We start from the raw sequence: 20,444 nt of genomic DNA, 5'->3' as shown, positions 1-20,444 counted from the left end.
CCTGGGGCGCGGGGGTGGCATCGCTCCCCTCCCCCGCGGTACAGCCCGTGCAGCGACCCCGTCCCCCAGCTCTGCGGGAGCCTATTAATAACTCGGGGCCGCTCCGCCAATGGTAGGCGCCCAGTCCTCTCCCCGCGGCCAGCCCCGCCCACCCGGATTCGCTGGGCAAACCGAGCTCCTCGTCACCGCTCGGCAATTTCCGCCGGCCGGAGCCGAATCTATTTCCGACCGCCGGCTCCAGACGGGCTTTATGTCTGAGAGCTCAGGGCGCCTGCGCCGCCGCCGCCATCTTACTTCTCTTCTTCTCCCTCCCCTCCGGCCAATCCCTCCCCTTGCCCAGCTCCGGCGCCGCGCTCCAATGCCGTGTGAGGAGGCCTGGGGGGCGGGGGAGGACGAGTCGCGGTAGCGGAGGAGCCGGGGGGCAGACAGACCCAGCAGAGGGAGGAGGAGGAGGACTCATCCCAGCCTGGTTCTGCAGAGGAGCTCGGTGTTAGCCCGAGGGAGCCGGGCAGCGCGGCTGAAGCGAACGCCTCGCTGCAGAGAGACGGAGCGGCGGAGGGAGAGGCTGGGCCGGCTCCCCTCCCTGCGCCGGGCTCTCCTAGGGGAGGAGGGCGGGTGGCTGCTCGTTCCGGCCTCCTCCTGTCTCTTTAACCACCCCAAAATGATTCAGCTCCATGGCTACCACTGACGGGAATGTCCCTGCCCGGCTCAGGCTGCTGCCGCCGCCCTGCTGCGTGCCAGCCCTGTACGTATCTGCCTTCGCCTGGCTGCTCCTAGGCGCCCCAGCCTGCCGCGCTGCGGAGCCCCCGAGAGCCCCTCGCCGCTCCTCCGCACCCAGCCGCTCCCCCAGGGCCCCGCGGCGGGGAGGTCTGCTCTGCCGAGAGTCACCCCCCTCTAGCTACACACAGCTCGGTTGGGAGCCGGGGAGGGGGGCGGGCGGTTGCTTTCTGAGTTGGCCGGATAACGTGGGTAATTTCTTCCCCACCCCCCAGCACCCCGCCCCCCGGAGAAGAGGGATAGGGGGGAGTGGAGATCGGAGGGGAAAGTGAACGGCAAAGGATTGAAAGTGTCACATTCACTGGCTCTGATCTGAAGGCGGCGGAGGGACCCGGCCTCACCCCCCAGCCCCCGAGAGGAGGAGGAGGAAAAGGGGCGGTTTAGTGGCAGCGCCGGCTGTGCCGAGGCGTCTCAGCCTGTGCTGTGTGCGCCAGCCGGGAGAGGAGGGGGTTGTGTGTGGTGCCTCTCCCCTGGGTTGCATGCAAAGCTAACTGTGTGGCTGTCTCTCTCCGGGCCGGGGGATTGCACTCTTAAAATAAACCCGGTACAATGCACCAGCCTGACTCAGCCGCAGACATTAGTCCTAGGAAGATGGCGCACCCGGCAATGTTTCCTAGAAGGGGCAGCGGCAGCAGCGGCGGCGGCAGCTGCGTTACTGCGCTCAATGCACCAGGTACCGGCGCTGGTAGCGGTGCCCTCTCCACCGAGGATTATCCGCCGCCTCTGCTCATCCAGCCGCCGCCTCCGTCTCTTGCAGCATCTTCATCGGCGGGTCCACAGCCGCCACCCCCTCCTCCACAAAGCCTGAATCTCCTTGCCCAGTCTCAGCTCCAGCCACAGCCTCTTGCACAGGCTGGAGCCCAAATGAAAAAGAAAAGTGGCTTCCAAATTACCAGCGTGACCCCTGCTCAGATCTCTGCCAGTATGAGCTCTAACAACAGCATAGCGGAGGACACGGAAAGCTACGACGATCTGGATGAGTCCCACACTGAAGACCTGTCTTCTTCAGAAATTTTGGATGTTTCTTTATCCAGGGCCACTGACTTGGGTGAACCTGAACGGAGCTCCTCCGAAGAGACTTTAAATAACTTCCAAGAGGCTGAGACTCCTGGGGCCGTCTCTCCAAACCAGCCTCACCTTCCTCAGCAGCATCCCCCTTTGCCACATCACCCACAGCAGAGTGTTGTGATCAATGGAAATGTTCACCCCCATCATGGTCACCATCACCACCACCTTCATCATCACCACCATGGGCATCATCATCCATCGCATCCCGGGGTGGGTAGTACACCAGCTTCTGGAGGACCACCCCCAAGTCCATCATTTAGAAAGCTGTCCACAACTGGAAGCTCTGACAATGTTATCACAACTGCACCAGTTTCTGCTGCATCATCCACTGGTACACCTACAGCTGCCCTGTCTAATATTCGCACTACAAGTACTGGCAATATAGGTGTAAGTCCTGTTACTGGAACTAGTACGTTAAGTAATGTGGGTGGTGGTAGTCCTAGTATGACAAGCAGCATGCTTGGTAACGTTAATATAAACTTAAGCAACATCACAAGTACTGCTAATGTACATGCTTTGTCTGGAACCAGCAGCAATGTTAATGTGAATATCTTGAGTGGTGTTGGCAATGGTACGTGTGCTTCCTCTAATGTCATTAATAATGTTACTAATCCAACTGCAGGAATGGCAGTGGGATCAAGTCAGCAGCAGCCTGCAGCTGGCACATCAAGGTTTAGAGTTGTAAAATTAGATTCTAGTTCTGAACCTTTTAAAAAAGGTAGATGGTTATGCACTGAATTCTATGATAAAGAAAACACTGTAGCAGTTACAGAAGGAGTAGCAGTAAACAAAGCGGTAGAGACTATAAAACAAAATCCACTTGAAGTGACTTCTGAAAGGGAGAGCACCAGTGGGAGTTCTGTTAGCAGCAACGTAAGCACACTGAGTCACTACACAGAAAGTGTGGGAAGCGGGGAAATGGGAGCACCTACTGTGATACAACAGCAGACATTTCAAGGTGTGGGTCCACAGCAGATGGATTTTAGTTGTGCTGGACCTCAGACTATTCCAGCATCCAATATACCGCAGAGTATTTCTCAATCACAGCTTGCACAAGTACAATTGCCTTCTCAAGAAGTAAATTATCCACAGCAAAAGCAAGGAGTCCAGTCTTCAGCGCAGGCTACTCTACCAGCTGTTACTGGTGTTCAGCCAACTCCAGTTAATGTAGTAGGTGTATCATTAGGTCACCAACAACCTGCTATTCCAAGTGTGGCTCAACAGCAGCTACCATATTCTCAACCCTCACGATCTGTGCAAACTTTGCCTGTTGTACCACAGCAGCAGTTACAGTATGGACAACAACAGACACTTCCCATGCAGATGGCCCCTGCACGAGTTAAACCAGTGAATCAGAGTTCTGTGACAGGGACCATACCAGACTACATACAACATCAGCAGATACTTCAACCTCCAGTGCCTGCTGTGCAATCCAGCTCTACAGGAGTAGGAGCAGGAACACCGGTTCCTGTTGCTCAGGCACCAAGCATCCAACCTTCTGTACAAGTACACCCTGCTGTGGCACCAGCTCAGCCTGTTGCACATGCTCAGACAGCAATGCCACCCGTAGGTACTAGTGGTCAAATTATTAACATTGGACAACAAGGAAATGTACCTGCTGTGGTACAGCAGCCACCTGTTGCAAACCAAATTACACCTTCAGTTATGCAGCAAAGTGCTGCTCCTCCATCTTCACAAGTGGTGCAGCCTGTTCAGACTGGGATAATTCAGCAGGGACTACAAGCTGGTGCTTCAAGCCTTCCTCCGCAAATGGTCATTGCTTCACAAAATGCTTTGTTACCTGTACAACCCCAGGCACAAGTAGAAACTGTAGTTCAAGGAATGACCAGCCACCCATTGCCTGCAGTTAGCCCTATACCTTCTACTAGTACCGTTCCTGCTCCAAGTCAAGCTAGTTCAAATGTACCTCTTGATATACCTTCTGCTCCTGTAAGTTTGGGTCCATCACAGAACATAGCACAAGCTTCAGCTGTGCAAAATGGGAATTTGATTCAAAGTGTTAGTCAGCCTCCCTTGATATCAACTAGTATAAGTATGCCAGTGGCACAGAATGTGCCACAGCAGATACCGCTAAACTCTACCCAGTTCTCTGCACAATCACTAACTCAGTCAATTGTAAGCCAAATTGAAGATGGCAGGCGCCCTACAGAACCTTCCTTAGTTGGTTTACCGCAAGCTGCCAGTGGTGAAAGTGGTGTTGGAGCGTCAGCTGTTTCAGATGGGAGTGGCAGCAACATAACATCCTCTGCTTCCCTTTTTCCACTGAAGGTACTGCCATTGACAACGCATCTTGTTGATGGAGAGGATGAGAGGTAAGATCATGCCACTAACTTTACAAAGAAACCATATCACTTTTATGTATATTAGTTTGCAATTATCATTGCAGTGATTTTATAAGATGACGAAGTGTAACGTTGCAGATATAGTTGTGATACCTGCTTTGTTAGAAAAACAGTTTCTCAGGTCACGACATACGCAGCTACTGTGTTAAATTTCTTATGTTGCTTCTCTTCTAAGAGAGGGAGTGAATTGTACTGATTGCACTCTGAAACTATATTGCATGAGTACACTGTGTAGAAGTACCTAGCAGGCTGTGTCTCCCTTCATTATATTATACGTACACACAACGTTATAGTTGACTGACTGGAAAAGTACACTTTGGAGTTTGGTGGTATACTTACAATTATCAAGTTTTGGGGGAGCAATTCTTAAATACTATTAACTATTTGAGATTTATTTTTAGGTATATTTTACAAGCCTAAGAGTCCTTTCCATCTCAAATTTCCTTTTTGAATCTTAACTACATCATGGTTTGGTCTGCTGTGAATGAATACCTTATGGAAGGTTTGGGCCAGCCACTTCAGGCAACATGGGGGTGGAGTGGGGCTTCTCTGGGGATGGTGGTGGGAAACGAATTGTTCAGACTGCTCTGACGCTGGATGTTTCCTCTCAATGTTCTCTGCTGCTGCTGCTCCTCCCTTCCCCCTCTTTGAGCCCAGTCTGAGGCACTTGCATGTTTAGTTCCTGGCGTTTCCACTTTAAAGCCCTATTACATTGCCAGAGTTGCTCAGTTCTGCACAGGGAGCACAGGCCTTTGAAATTGATGTGCCTGTAGTACAGTCTCAGAGGAACCATTGTTAGACACTTGAAACATGAGGATTTTTTTAAAATAGATGAGAACTGGGTGTCTTAATTTGTGTGTTTGTGTATGTGCGTGTGCTGGTTTCTTTGGCAATGTGTGCAGTGTAACTGTGTCAGTTTCAAAGGTTTCTGCCCCCTGCACAGAATTTAGCAGCCTTGGCAACAGCCATTTACAACCATTATTATTTAATACTAATGTCGTAGCTGTATCTGGTAAACCCAGTTGGGAATAGGGCCCTATTATAATGGGCTCTGTAAAAATACATATGAAAATGCAATTTGAGTTATGTGAATAGTGTAACTCAAATTGACATAGCTTAGATCTACTTACCGTGGAGTGCACACTATGCGATGTGGACAGCTTCCGGTGGAATACAGGAGTCGACGGGAGAGCGAACTGCGGTCAATTTTAGACCCGCTAAATCGACCACTGATGCATGGCTTGTCGATTCCCCGGTAAGGGTAGACAAGCCCTGAGAAGAAGAAATTCCATTAATGTGAGAGGAGGGTAACTTAGGACAGAATTAAATAGCCTTGAAAATGAATGGAGGAAGAACAGGACATGAAAAAAGGAAAGATTCAGATTTTCCTTCTTGCTTGTAGTCTCAATGAAAGGTGAGGGTGGTTTTTTGTTTTTGTTTTTAAATTTTTAGGTTCATACAGCCATTTAAGTCCTGAGAACTAGCAGAGGACAAATTTGTCCCCATTGTGGTAGATCTCAGGATGCTGAAAGGTTAGATATTAATGTTAATGTTATATCAGCAGTCTTTGATACTGTTGATCTTGAGGTGTTGACTGCTTAAGGTGGCTTTAGTCATTCTTTCTAAGATATCCCAGAGGGTTAGAAGGGGAGGTTGTTCATTTTCCATGAGGGCTCTCGCATAAGAGGTCTCACAATATTCTCTTAGTGGCCCACTTCCTTTTCAACAAGTATGTGAAGCTGGTAGAGGAGGTATTGAGATGTTATGGGCCTACTATGTCGTCGTCATGCTGATGATGCTCATCTTTGTGGGATTTTTTTGTTTTGTTTTCCCTTGGAGAACCTGAACATTGCTCTTTGCTTTTCCAGTGTTGGAAGAAGTAATCAAAACTGATACTAGCTGGTGTGCTCAAACCAGTTAAGATGGCAGTATGCTTGTTGATATTGGAAAGCGTTTTGAGAAATTGGCTGGGGTATGCGACTGCACATTTATTTTAAGGGTAGAAGTCAGCTGTTTTTCACAGTTGATAGATTTGTTTGTAGTTCTTGAATCCCAGGTAGTGGCAGCAGCTGGAAATGCTGCCTTCTTAAGTTTCTTGGCTGGCCAAAGAGTGCATCTTTTCCCCACCTATGTAGACTGTGCCCTCATTATTTGTCTTTATCATCTCCTAGTAGACTACTGAAATGCGCTCTCATGTAGCTACCACTGACCATCACTCAGATACTTCATTTAGAGTAGAATATGACTGCTTGCTTTTTACAGACCTGTAGGTAGAAGAGACTATACTATCGCGGTGCACTGCACTGGCTGCCAATCCTCTGCTTAGTCAAAGATAGATTATTTACAGATGTTCTAGCACCTGGCTGTCTCAGAGATCATCTCTACCCATGTATCCCTTTTCAGAATATACCATTATTGGGAATGCTTTTGCTTTCCATCTGGGGATGGAATCCTGGAGTTACTGAAAAGGTATTTTCAGTACCAGATCCTTGGCTCCGTAATGCCTTTCCACTTAGGCCTTGGCTACACTTACCCGCTAGTTCGACAGCTGGAAATCGAACTTCTGGGTTCGACTTATCGCGTCTAGTCTGGACGCGATAAGTCGAACCCGGAAGTGCTCGCCGTCGACTGCGGTACTCCAGCTCGCCGAGAGGAGTACCGCGGAGTCGACGGGGGAGCCTGCCTGCCGCGTGTGGACCAAGGTAAGTTCGAACTAATTCGAACTAAGGTACTTCGAACTTCAGCTACGTTATTCACGTAGCTGAAGTTGCGTACCTTAGTTCGAATTAGGGGGGTAGTGTAGACCTGGCCTAAGTCTATCAGAGTCTGAGTCCTGTACCTTGCGTCATGTCCTAAAAGTGATATCTCTTCGGTTTGGTTTTTCTCTTATCTCCTCAGCCACTAGTCTCCTTTAGTTGGTGTTCTTGGTTTTGATTCTCTTTTGCTGTAGGGTGTATGTATTAGATTAGATGTCTCCTGGTTAGGGAACAATATTGTGTTACATACCTGGACTCTACATACTAAAGAAATAGGCACCCTAAAATATGTCTAACAAGTAAAATGCCTGCAAGGGATTCTAGACTCCAGGTGGGCACTAAATTTTCTGATTTAAGATTAATGTGTACACATCACAAGTGGTTCCAAATCTGACAAGGGAAAATGCATAAGAAAAAATGTAATTGAATAATGCTGAGTGACAGCATAATTGGACTGGTGAAGAAGTTGTAAAATTCCGTTGTGAGCATGCATCTGAAGAAATGTCTGACCCATATAATATCTTGTGTAAATTATATCTCAGCTTTCAATGAAGCCATTTTATAATTCTGTGTACATTCATCTGTCAATGTCCTTTTGCCTTAAAGTTGTTAACCCTATTACCTCTTTAGAGCAGTAACTGCACTCCTTCCTGTGCCCATTATTAGTACATAGGCTGTTAAATACTCTGCTGTGTTATCTACATCCTTTTAAGAGGAGAGAGAATTTTCTCTTTGAAATAGCAGCTGGTATTTCCCCAATATAAGTCAGACTGCTATTTTTCTAAATGTAGCAGAGAAGCCATAAAAATAAGCATAAAGATGAACTCCCTGACAGCATATCCTGTGGAAAATTAATCTATAAACTTCAGTTATTGAAGAGAGAGGGTAAAAGCAATACTGTTACAGCTGCCATATTAATAAGCTGTTTCCTCTGGCTTCTGTTCTCTTAGCCTGTCAGATACACCTTACATTTTGACATGTCAAACTCTAGACTTGTCATCTGTCCTAATAGCTCAGTTTTCTAAAATATAGGCAAATTCCCTTTTGGTGTTTAGGTAGTTTCTTTTTTCTTGAGTCATGGTATATATTGATTTTTCATAAGGCTATCTCATTTATAGATGGCTCTTGTCTCAGTTTACACAGAGACTGATTATTGAATCAAGTCAATTTCAAACAATCTTTGATCTTCAGATGATTTAACTATGGAAATCTTTCTTCATTATTTTTAATGCCCTTGGAATTTTTCAAATAGATAAACCTTAATAAAAATTTTTCCATTAAATTTTCATGTATGTAGACTTTGTATTGCAAAATGAGTCAAGGTAACACCTTCCTAGGCAGTGGGTTGTTATATGCAAATTAAGTTCATAGTGGGAATCCATGTGTGCAATAAAGAGCACAGCTCTTAATATTTAGTTTACATATAAGTACAAAATCCAAAACTGTTGTATTTCTACTGATTTTTATAGGTACAAAGTTAACTTAAATCGCACATTTTGTTTCAAATTAGCCTCTCGTTCAGAAATGTTGCTTGTATGGTAAAGATCAGACAAATAAAAATCTTTTTCTTCACTTGTTTTCTTCATGCACTTGAGAGCACTTTATGTGTAAGTCACTTTCCCACTGCTTCCTCGCTAGTCAGGCTGTGTTTTCACCTGTTTGTGTTTGTCTTTCACATAGTAACAGGATGTGAGAAACCAATTTGAAAAGTAGGAAAATGATTGTAAACCCATAAAAACTGGTATGGAGACTTTAAGGCATGTGTAATACCTGAAACTATTTTACATTTTCCCCCGCCAGTGGATTTCAGGTTGCTGATGTCTTTAAAATTGGACAGGTGGCTGTGAGATGTTTGCCTGTGTATAGACTGTAGGATTGGTCCAAGGGTTCTTAAAGTTATGAAAAGAGAGGATGGATGAAACCAAACTAAGTGAATTAAGCACACTTGTAAAGATTTTTTAAAAATGCTAACTGCAAGCGAATGCAGTCAGGAAAGGGGGGAAAATTTTACAGGAAAAAACAATGTGTATATAATATAGACCCCTGAGGGCAAGAGAACAAATGAGATTTTTACAGAAGTCGCTAACCAGCTCTGACCTATGGTAAGCAGGCCAGGTTGTAGAATTATGAGCATAGCATGATCCTTTCTCTTTTGAGGCACATCCTTATTAATGCTTTTAATTTTTAAGTGTTACAACTTAGTGAATTTATATGGAGTTTGTTTTTAAACTAAGATTTTGTCATAGGTTTTATACATTATGAACTGAAGCTGTGGGGGAACTGTGGGGAATCCTTAAAATGGCATAGTACTTTAACGGTTTGCATTGAGCTTCTTAATTTGTGTAAGCTGTAACACCAGACTGTCAGCACTCTCATTGTTACAATCTTCCAATTTCAGAAGCTAAATTTAACTTTATAAATTTGCCATGAATTTGAAATTGTCATAAAATTTGCACCCAAAAGAGAATGTTTGTGTCTATTTTAATAGATCTTTCGTAATTCAGTTTGATTATTAACAGAACTGGAATAGTACACCTACCTGCTCACCAGTAGTGAGTCAGATTGGTGAATAGAAAATGTAGTTTTGTCTGGTGATGCAGAGAACACTCTTGTTGCCGTGTCAACAACTGTCGGGCTCAATTCTGCACTCTGCCCAGTGGAATAGGATGCCACACATAGGCAGGAGTGACTTTGTCACTGTTGTTCCTGCTTTGTTGGAAGGGAGGAAGCAGGGGACCCCACTCTGATTTCCACCAAGCAGCTGCTTCTGGAAAGAAGTGCACTCTGTCCTCATTATTTCCTGCAAGAGTCTTGGTTCACTCTCAGGCCACGATGTGTTGTTCTCAGACATAAGACTCTGCTCTTCCAAACTCACAATGAAAGCATTGTGTCTGACAATACACCACATACCTTTCCTTCATTATGCATTCGGAAAAGAAGTGGGAGGGGCAAGGGAGCAAATCCCTGGCCCTCTCAGTGAGAGGACTTAGGATACCCATGTGGAAGATGCTCTTTGGCACTTTACATAGATGCATTGCTTCCCATTTCATGATACTCTGACACAGTGAGGACTGCTCTAGTGGTTGGTACTCCAATGGCTCTGCCGAAGGGCAGGAAGAACCAGCAGATAGCAGAAGGTATTACTGGTCCTCTAACACTGTTAGATACTGCTGGTTGTCATAGATGCTGAGAACTATACTTTTCCAGCCAGTGACTTGATCTCTACAGGGAATTTTCTTAAACTTTTAGCACTCTAGTTTTGTGTGCCTTTTTATTTTCATTATTTTTAAAAACTGAAAATAATTCATAGTCTGGTTAAATCCTCTGTGTGTATGTGTAAGAAATAAGGAGTTGGAGATATTTAACATTGAAAAGCAGCCACTGTGAATTTTCTCAGAATTTTTTTTAAACAAATTTAATTCTTGTGAAAATCTCTAGTCTGACAGAATTGGAAAGTGAAGTCCTCTATTCAGCAAACAAGTAGAGCTTGTCAGCGAGCAGTACAACGCTTCCTGCCCTTACTATGTACTACAGTCCTGATGATGAAGTCCCAGTTGTGTAAATAATACTCCTTTGGTGGGATTGCAAAATTACCTGGAATGAGTAAAACAGTGGGCTATTTGAACCAATATAAGAGTCCGTTTTAATAAAGTGTAACAATTTAAATGGCTAGCACACATTTGGAGCACAGACAAAGAATAAGTTGTAGTAAAGTCATTTACCTTGGAGAGAGAATAGCATGAATGGAAGACTTTTAACTGGACGGAAACAAGTCTGAAAAAACATAAGAGGTAGAGCGAATAGCAAACTAACATGAGAACACTGGAGACAGTATAACATTAAGCAGAAGTATAAACTTTATGCTTTATCATACACGAGGAGAGGGGCTGCAGGTGAGGGATGATCGAGAAATTATTTCACGGTAACAACTAATATAAATGAAGTAAGAGTACTATTCACAACCTCAAAACACGATAGGACCAGAAACAATAGTTTGAAGTGAAGGAAGGCAGGGAAAAGTTCTTAAGAGCAATTGGAGAGCAGAATAGACTCCCAAGATATGTGATTGAAGCACCATTGTTATGGATTATTATTTTTTAAAAAAGGCTAAAGACATTAATGTCAGTCATGTGGTGAGAAGCTCTACAAAAGATACGATGTCAGACTGGGTGACCAATCTTGTTTTTTCTGGTCCTGCTATCTGAATTGTACTCGTTTGGTCCTTGGCCTGCCATTGCAAACTGTTGACACACATGTTTAATTGTGAAACTTACTGTTGTGGTGTGAACATTTAACTCCCATCAACTCATTTCATGTAAATCACCAAACAGTTATTGTAGAGTATCAGTTTTTGGACCTGGTTTATTTTATGGGGCAGAGAATGAATAGAACATGAAAGCATAATGTGTCTTGCCTCTTGGGGTAAATCCTGGTACTTGCATTTGAAGAAAGCCAGTACACATGGTTAAATGGGTATTTTATCATTAATAGTTAATTCGTGAATTGATGGCATGCTAAAGCCTACTGAGCAGAGACTCTCATGACTTTGACATTATGTAGAGGTTAAGAGACAGCATTTACCACATTTCATATGTATGAGTAAAATATTTGTGTTTTAGTATCGTGTTTTAGTGAAATTAGAAGTGTTCATAATTTTGCACTGTAAAATCATGAGTGATTACAGTTAGAATGGACCAGAATTATGGATTTCCATTGTACAATGGCTGTCAACTATTTTTCTTTGAGCTAGCCATCCTATTGAAGTCATAATGTTTATATCCCAAATCATCCGAGCACTCCATTAAAATAGATCTTTTAAATGAAATTTGTTCCTCTTCAGGTGATCAGAAGTGACTCCTGGCTTCCCTTTCCTCCTCCACCATTTTAATATACATTTATTGGCTGTTAATTATACAGCAGTTCAGTTAAGTTACTAATGGTGTTCATTTATTGTTTTGTACCAAGATTTACAAAAATAGGCATCTAAATCTGTATATAAATAAGTGACCTAACTTTCTGAGGTGTTGAGAACCTACAGCTCCTATTGAAGTCAGTGGAGGTCCAGATATTGTGTAACTCTGAAAATCAGGCGACTTATGTAGGTGCTTAACTTTAGGTATGCCGGCTTAAAATTCTTGGCCTACATTTATATTTCTTCTAGTAGAGCAGAGTCAGCAAAGCTATGGAAAAGTAGTGAATTTTATTGTTTTGCACAGAACTGTTACTCAATTTCTGGGACAAATTCTGCCCTTGGTATCACTTGCGCACCCCCATTGAAGGCAACAATGGGTATTGTACAGGTGTAAGGCAGAGTTTTGAAGGTAATTGGGGTGAATAGGTCAGGAAACAACATGGCTTGACTTCTTGGCTAGCAGTGCTACCAGTTATATTTATATTTATATTTAATATATATTTATATTTTTTTGGTCAAGTCAAATTTGTAATCATTCAAGCACAAACATGGAAACCAGTAGCATCATTTTTACAATAACCCTTCACGGGGAGCAGGAGATAGAAGCCGACCATACATTTTGTGCATAACTGGAGAGAAACAAAATGCTGATGCCTATTGAAAATGTGTAAACTAAATATTTTGGTTCAGGTATGGACTTCTGATCTCAACTGGAGATTGTGTATAGCTTGTGTTCTTTGGCCCAACCTGGTACTTCATACTGTAGAATATTAGGCCCAGATCCAGCAAAGCACTTTAACCACATATGTAGTCCTGTTGCCATTAAATGATTGAGTGGCTAAATAATCCTGTTTGCATTAATATTTCCTTATTGGTTTGCATGGCCATGAAATTTTTTTTGCAAGATTTCTAGGAGGGATGTATCACAAATTCCTGATTTTTCTCCCGCGCCGACCTCCCCTCTCCCCCCCCATATAACCTAAAATTTTAAAATTCAGGCCCTGTTGGCCATGTGAACAAAAGATAAGAGCACTGTCCAAAAAACGCCAAGCAAAACCGTGTTAGTGGAGTTTTAGGGGTGAGATTTCAAACACGCCAGTCAGAAAATTCAGGGCTGCACAACAAGCTTTACACCATCCTTTTATGAATATGTAATGTTTTGTATTGTATGTGCTGTCCAATTTTATGTTGCAGTAGTTCTGTGCAGTATGGCACTCACAGCTGAGTTTCACAGCTTTGTGGATTTGAACATGAAGTATTCCAGGTATACCAGAGGTACGTTTACCTGTGTATACCTTGTATCCAGAGCATTACAACTTGATTCATTCTCCAGAAGCAGCAGACTGAACCTACACTAGAACAGTTGAGATGAAATGTGAACTGAAAACTTTTTTTGTAAACTTGAAAACAAAAAGCAACAGCATCAGCAACAAAAAAAAAAAAAAAAAAATAAAAAATAAAAATTCCACAAAAGCAAAACCTACCTGTAAACGTTAAAAAATGAAACCATTTTAGAATTCAGATATTTGGATATTTTAAAATTGGGTACTTCTTTATTTAGATGATATGAAAAGAGTTCAGTGTTATGTATTTTTACTGCAAGTGATGATGATATAGTAAAAGTATGGTTATGTTCAGGATGGCGACTGTTTTAAAAAAAAAAAAAAAAAATAGCATCTTCTGAACCCAACAAATGTTTCCTTTATCTCATCTGCTTAATTTTCTGAGCAAATAAGATTTTTTTTCCAAAAAATAACTGAGATGCAGAACATACCTTCTTCCATTTTCTTCAATGAAATTTCAGATTGCTCCAAATCCAAGCATTCCTGCCTTTACAGAAGTGAAGCAAGAAAACTTTGAAGCATTGTTAGGTGTTTGTCACTAACTTTTCTAGAGGAAATAAGAATACTGAGTTTGAATTTGAGTAAGTAAATGAAAGAATGAACTGTCTTCAAATATGTGATTTAAAAATCTAATTTGTTTTTTTAGTTTACACACATTCTGTTATGAGTTCTTAAACTTTTAAGCACACTTGTAAAGAGTTTAAGGTTCTCCTCCTGTGATGGGATGTACAGACCCCACATGGGGCCTGAAGGGGCTATAGGGCAGTACTAGTCCCAGGTATCCTGGCCCCTCCAGACCTGCAGAGCATGCTCCAGCTGGAGAAAGGGTTGAAAAGGGAGCAACCCAGCTCAGGAAGGGAAGGTCTGGGGAGGAGGACAGGCCTTGCCTGGAAAGCTCCTGACAAGGACACCGGAGAAGCCTTCTCAAGGGAAGAAATTTGCCTGTTGAGCTCCTTTAAGGCTGACTGTTTTGCTTGCCTTTGCTTTTTCTTTTTGCTTTGTCAGACTGGAGCCGGAGGAGAAAGGCAGACAGTAGGATGTGACCCAGGGAGGGTAACTTGAAAGACACCTTTGAGGGCCAGACACGGACCTTCCTAGGGTCCTGGGTTGGAGCCCAGTGGAATGGGTCGGCCCATGCTCCCCTACCAACTGCTCCTAATATGGTAGAGACGTAGACTTTCTGCCCACCTCAATGCCCCTCTGATTAAGTGAGGGACTAGACTGCAAATCCTACCCATGAGGGGAGTGAGTGGCAGGGCTGGGGACGCTAACCACTAGGCCACTTGACGCACCAAGGACCCTTTTACACCACCTTGTAAGCAGAGGACACTTGAACAACATTAGGACTATTAAAAACTGATGTTCCATTTTTACTTTTGTTCAGTACTGATGTCTATTTAAAGATAGTCATTTCAGAAAAATAAATACTGTAGTGATGTAAGAAAAATGCACTATTTTACTTCCTACCTTCAAGAATAAACGCCGACTCAAATGCTAGTATCAATTCTGGAGGAAAACTTGGAAAAATGTACAGTCAAGACAACCCCAAGAAACACAGATTGGAAGAGTAGATGATTTAAAAACTGCATATCTTAATAAAGGAGAGATTTCTCCCAAAAGGAAAATGGTAACTTAAATAGGACATACCATTAAAGTTGTGCAAAAATGACTTTTATAAAAATGAAGGTCAATAAATATATTTCTATAAATTTAATTAAAATGAAAATTTTGCCCTGAAATACAACCATTGTAATGCTAAGAACTTGAACATGAAATTAATTTTTTATTTCCCAGATGAGAAATGCAGAAAAGTAAGCAGAATATAAACAATAACAAGTAAATTGGATTTTAAAAATTATTTTGTTTCAAATGATCAGTGGTGACATTAGCAGATAAATTTGTCTACAATATGACTTTATATTGAGTGTTCCTTAAATAAACTAATGCTATAATTCTGTCTCAATAGACTTGCCCAGTGAACAAATGAGTCAAATTTTGCTCTTGTGGATTGTCACCAAAATTCTTCTTAGGAGTTTCTTGGGTGGTTTATATATTTATATTCTGATGAAAGATGGAAAGAAACTAATACATTATCATTAGTTGATTAAGAGCAGAAATACTTGCTCTTAGGAACTTGGCATGCTATGTATGACTCAAATGAAAAAAGTAAATAGCTGCTGGATTAAATATTTCAGTCCTACATAGTTCATACAGGCAAAACTACTGAAGGCAGTTGAAACATAAAGTATATTATCATGGACAAATATTTTATTAACTTTAGAACTTTTGTGAATGTTAGGCAAATTATTTTTCACAGCCAAATGTAAAGGCAGAACTTTGCTTTCAAGGATTTGCTAGAACTTCAGACTGTGTGTGTTCTTAAGAACGTATTTCTATATACATCAGGTGAGATGATTGTTGTCTGAAGCCCCAGCACAAACTAAGAATTTAAAACTGTGTGAAACATTAATAATAATAATAAAAAAAAAAACCCTTGCAGTGATTGGGAAGCTCATATGAAACATTTGTAACACAGTATTTCAGCTGTCTTACTAGATATTTCTTTATTATGTTAATAGAAATTCTGATATTTTGGCCCTTGTCAATGGCAAAAGTATCTGAGTGCCTTTTAGTTTAGCAATCTTAAAGTGAGAGACTAAAGCAGTGCATTTAAGTATTTTCTTATTGGGTGGAACTTTGAAATATTACTGACTTTGGTATAAATCTGTATACTTTGCTTTTGTCTATATGGGAAAATTGACTGGCATAGCTATAGTGGAATTATAATTATTCTTCTATTGCATCTTCTACTTGCATCTGAAGAAGTGAGGTTCTTACCCACGAAAGCTTATGCTCCCAATACTTCTGTTAGTCTTAAAGGTGCCACAGGACCCTCTGTTACTTTTTTCAGATTCAGACTAACACGGCTACCCCTCTGATACTATTCTTCTATTGCTATAGTGGTTAATTTCCATGTGTTTTACATACTCTTGTATAAATTTGTTTTTTCTGAATTATAATGGCAAACACCCTAAAGTAGCCTTTCCCCTTTTCTTAATATGTTCTTACTTCAACTTGGCTAGTGACCACATAGAAAATAGTTTAGTATCTCCCAGGAAAATATTTTCAGTTACTGATTAACATTACATCCCTACCTCCTATGGGGATGGAGAATGAAGCAAGGTGAAGCCTCTTTCTTACATGAGTGGGAGGAAGTAGCTGGACTTCTCTGCTACAACTGAGAGTTGAAAGTAGAAGCTATAAGTGGTGGCTGAATTTTATTTGATTTTTCACTAAAGATCTATTTCTTGAGCAACTGATTTTTTTAAATCTGTGTCCTTTTTGTATTCATTTAAGACAGATTTAAACCTGCCTGAATATTGTTTAAATATGGGCTTTCACCATACCAGTGTTCCATTGTCTGCTAATGACTTGTGCAGCGAAGTGAAGATACTCTGTGTGTTATCACATGAATTTCCATGTAACTGAATAGAGGTGAAAAATGCAGGTTAATTGTAGGCTCAAGTTGGTAAGAGTCAGTCTTAAACACAATATCTTAAAAATGAGTTCACAGGGTAACCGTAAATCTGGCATTTCTTAATTTTTGAGTGCTTGCCTTTGTAACATTTTAATGTAGTTATTTTTGTTTATAATAGCTTATATAAAAAGAACACTGGAAAAAAAATCCATCATGTGCAACCATATAGACTCTCACATGCTCCTGTTGGAGCACAGAGCTTTACCACTTGAATTAATGGAATAACTGGTAGCAGCTGTAGTAGACTGTTCTCTGCGTGGAACAGCCTCTACGGAGGGAACAAGTACACCTTGCCAGTGGTTTTACAGTTGTTTGCTAGATAGCAGTGGAATGTTGAGACTTGGGAATCCTGGATTCAGTTCCAGATTGTGGCGGGGTATATGTTCTAATCAGTAGTTACAAATGGTTGTGCCCCTGTCCCTTTGGCTCTTGCACCTGTTCTTCCCCTCCCTCCATCACTTGTGCCCCTGTCTCCTTCACCTCTTCCACCTCCTCTGCTCACTCCCCTTCTGGATTCAAGTCAGGCTGTTTCCTCCTTTTTCTCTATGCTGTGTGGGCATCAGTAGGGGGATATTGAGGGCACAGGAAACACAGTATCCCTGCTCTCAGTCCTGAGCTCAGCACCATAGGAAAGAAGTCTTGTTCAGCCACAGGATGGAGCATGAACAATCTTTGATAAGTTTGTAAAAGCTGTGTGGGATGGAGTATGCTCAGTGCAGTCAGAATTGTTGGAGAATATAGCTGCCAAACTTTAACAAGCCTCTGAGTATTTGAAAACTGAGATTTTTTTCAGTGGCCTATAATTCAGCCAAATTTGTGTTGGATTTTCCTGGAAATGGCAGAAGACACATCTCTAACATCAGGGAGGTCTTCCTCTTCCTCCTGCCAAATTTTAAGTCTCTGCTCTAAAGCATGGTGATTCTACAGCTTCTCAATGAAACAGCTGTAAGAACTTTTTAACCTAGGGGAAGACTGTTTTTTCCTAACCTTGTTCTTGGACAAGGCTGAGCTGTTTTAGCGAGTATCTCAAAAATAAATAAATAAATAAAATAAATGAGTTTTGGTGAGATGAAAATCTCACGCTTCAGTACATAAGCCAACTTCTAACTATTCAGGGTTAAGGGGAAACTTTCCCTGGGGCAGTTTACTCATACCTACTTTCAGCAGTTTTCTTGCACTTTCTTCTAAAGCTTCTGGTATTTATAGTTGTTGGAGAGAGGATGGTGCACTGATTTGATATGATAACTCTTATGTTTCAAACTAGAAAAAAAAAAAATGGAGTCGTAAATCAAATCTCAGTTTTGCCTAGTTGAGTACACGGGCTCAAGGTAGGTGGGGAGGAGGGGAAACTAATGTAATGGGATGAAAAGGCAAATCAATAGTCAAGATTTTTTTTCCTATTCAGTTATTTATAGAATCTCAAATGATCAAAATTGGTCATGTGGCCATTAAATACCAACCATAACTCGATGACCTAAGTCACTGACTTAATGTAATAATAAAGTTAAGATTGTGTTGGATTTTTTAGATACAGAAAAGTTGTAGCCAAAACAATATTATAGTAAAGCATCACTACAAAAATGTCAAAATTAGGAGTGCTGTTACTATAAACAGCATGGCTGAACTGAAACATTCTCATTCATTTAGCCTTTGTTGCTCAGAAAGCCATTCTCGTGCTTGAAAAATGTAATTGTCAGCACATCAATTGCTTAAAATAGCACTTCAGACACTAAAGCTCTGACATGGAAGCGCCACTGGAAAACATCCAAGTGGCCTGTAAAAGACAAATACTGTAAACCATGTATAATAAGCTAAGCTTTTTCAATTTTTTTAGAAATATTTTAAACTGATTTCTGAAAAACTTGCACTTTATAAAAATTTTTTTAAATTGTGTTATTCATAAACCATAGAATGCTTTTAAGAAGGAAGTTGCAATGCTTTGGCTAAAAACACGGGTTAATTACATTATAAATGCAAATATTTAATTTAGTTTTTTGTTTCCATAAATTTATTCAGGGCAATTAGCCATAAGTAGATATAAAAGACAAAGGAAGAAGTTCCATCAGTAGGGTGCAAGGCCAACACACCTTAAGGGTCTGGGCTCCTCTGATTTTTCCCTACCCAATGTCTTTTTAGATGCTTATCTGTCTACTGGCAGGGTCCACAACAGGACCCAGGTGTTCTTCGTCTTCGATTCAAATGCCTTTCTAGTAGGGGTCTAAGAAACTTGAAGATCTATGCTGGAAGCAAAAGGCACTTTCTATTGTTCTCTTCCTTCTAGCTGGGAGGGGAGGAATCTCTTCTACTGCCCCCTTCTAGAGGTGTTTCTGCTGCAAGAGGGAGGAAAGAGGTGTCATTTACTATACCCTTTCCAGTAACCTCTGTGAATAACCCCACTGCCTGTCTTTGCTCCTATTTTTCTAAGCAGCATTATTATTAAATTACCATATTTCTTTCATTTCAGTGCTGTTTTCAAGGTTCTAAATAAAAACAGTGAAACTAACTGGTCTTGTTTTTACTGCTCTCCTAGCCATTCAAAGCGTTTCCCTTGTCACTGGGTCTCTTTTTAATCTCTGATTTGTGTGTGTATTCACTCTATCTTTTTTGCTCGTGTGTGTTACAATAGCTAGTCACAACAGGGAAAGTCAAGGACTTGACTCTGAACATCCATGTCTCTTGTTTTTAATGGCCTTTAACGTCTCATCTGTTGTATGCATCACCCTAGCAACTCTAGAAAGATGTTTAAGAATTCCTGAAAAAGTGTACTTCAGAGTTGAGTAGCTTGGTTAGTTTTTAAATTACTTTGTCTTGGTAAGATCTTTACCATCAAGAGTTAGTCAGCATGGTGAATGTGTCTCTGCCCTTTCACCTGTGGTGAGTTTGGCAGCAGAATCTTTACAGCGTAAAACATAGTATGTATGTTTTGCCTGGTTGCCACTTGCAAATGAATATTCTGCTTAATCATCATTTTGTACCTTGATAGAGATCTTACTTTTGTTTTAAAAAAGTGGTAGTTCTTGCATCTACTGCTAAATAGATATTCTTCATTGGAATGCTTGTATACATGGGTACAAAGAAAATTTTTTCTCTGTGAAACAATCTCAAGGATTCTTGCTGAAATAAAATATTGGAAAGGAAATTCTCCCTAACAAATTTAAAATGTGAACAGTTTAAAATACTACTTTATCCATAAATATTGAGTTTTTTTGTAAATTCAATTAAAGTACAGTAAAATAAGTGAATAATTGGGGGTAAGGGAGAAAGCAAATTAGTGTAGTAGACTAAATACTCTATTTTATGGTTGAAATAGGGGTACAAAAATTATTGAAGGCACCCGAAAAAAAGGGAAAAAGCAAATACACCGTTTGTAATATTTCCTAGTGTACCTCCATACTGTATAAGAGTTGAGCATTTAGAGAAATATATAAGACTTCTAAATTTACTATAAAAACAATAAGGAAAATTGTTTTGGAAAAAAATGTAGTACCAGATTTGTTAGAAAAGTGGTTTCAAAAACAAGCATCCACTGAGCGCTACTGTAGCATCTTCTGTCTTGCTATATTTTTCTGAATTTTAAATTTGGCATTCAAAGTCTTTTGTATTGTACTGTCTGTACATGCAGTCGTATATCACAGTATGGTTAACTCAGACAAAAATAAAAATTCGCTCAGTGCAGGAAACAGAAAT

The 20,444-nt window shown here is 41.2% G+C and overlaps 1 protein-coding gene across 12 annotated transcripts in view; it reads left to right on the top strand.

Annotated features, from left to right (window-relative positions):
- Positions 1 to 290: 290 nt before the first annotated feature.
- The window catches only part of TSC22D1 (TSC22 domain family member 1), a 134,101-nt gene continuing 113,947 nt past the window's right edge, over positions 291 to 20,444 (top strand). For 9 of the 12 annotated variants that reach the window (XR_004644081.1, XR_004644089.1, XR_004644084.1 and 6 more), the window contains exon 1: positions 291 to 4,178. Coding sequence is in view for 1 of the 12 variants with exons in the window: in XM_034758441.1 (XP_034614332.1) it covers positions 1,327 to 4,178 (2,852 nt within the window). In the remaining 11 variants the exon portion in view is untranslated. The remainder of the gene's footprint in view (positions 4,179 to 20,444) is intronic. The other 3 variants (XR_004644090.1, XR_004644086.1, XM_034758441.1) reach the window with 2 other exon arrangements.

The sequence above is a fragment of the Trachemys scripta genome, chromosome 1 (assembly GCF_013100865.1).
Source record: "Trachemys scripta elegans isolate TJP31775 chromosome 1, CAS_Tse_1.0, whole genome shotgun sequence".
In the NCBI taxonomy this organism is placed as follows: Eukaryota; Metazoa; Chordata; order Testudines; family Emydidae; genus Trachemys; species Trachemys scripta.
This window is presented reverse-complemented; position numbering and strand designations above follow the sequence as displayed.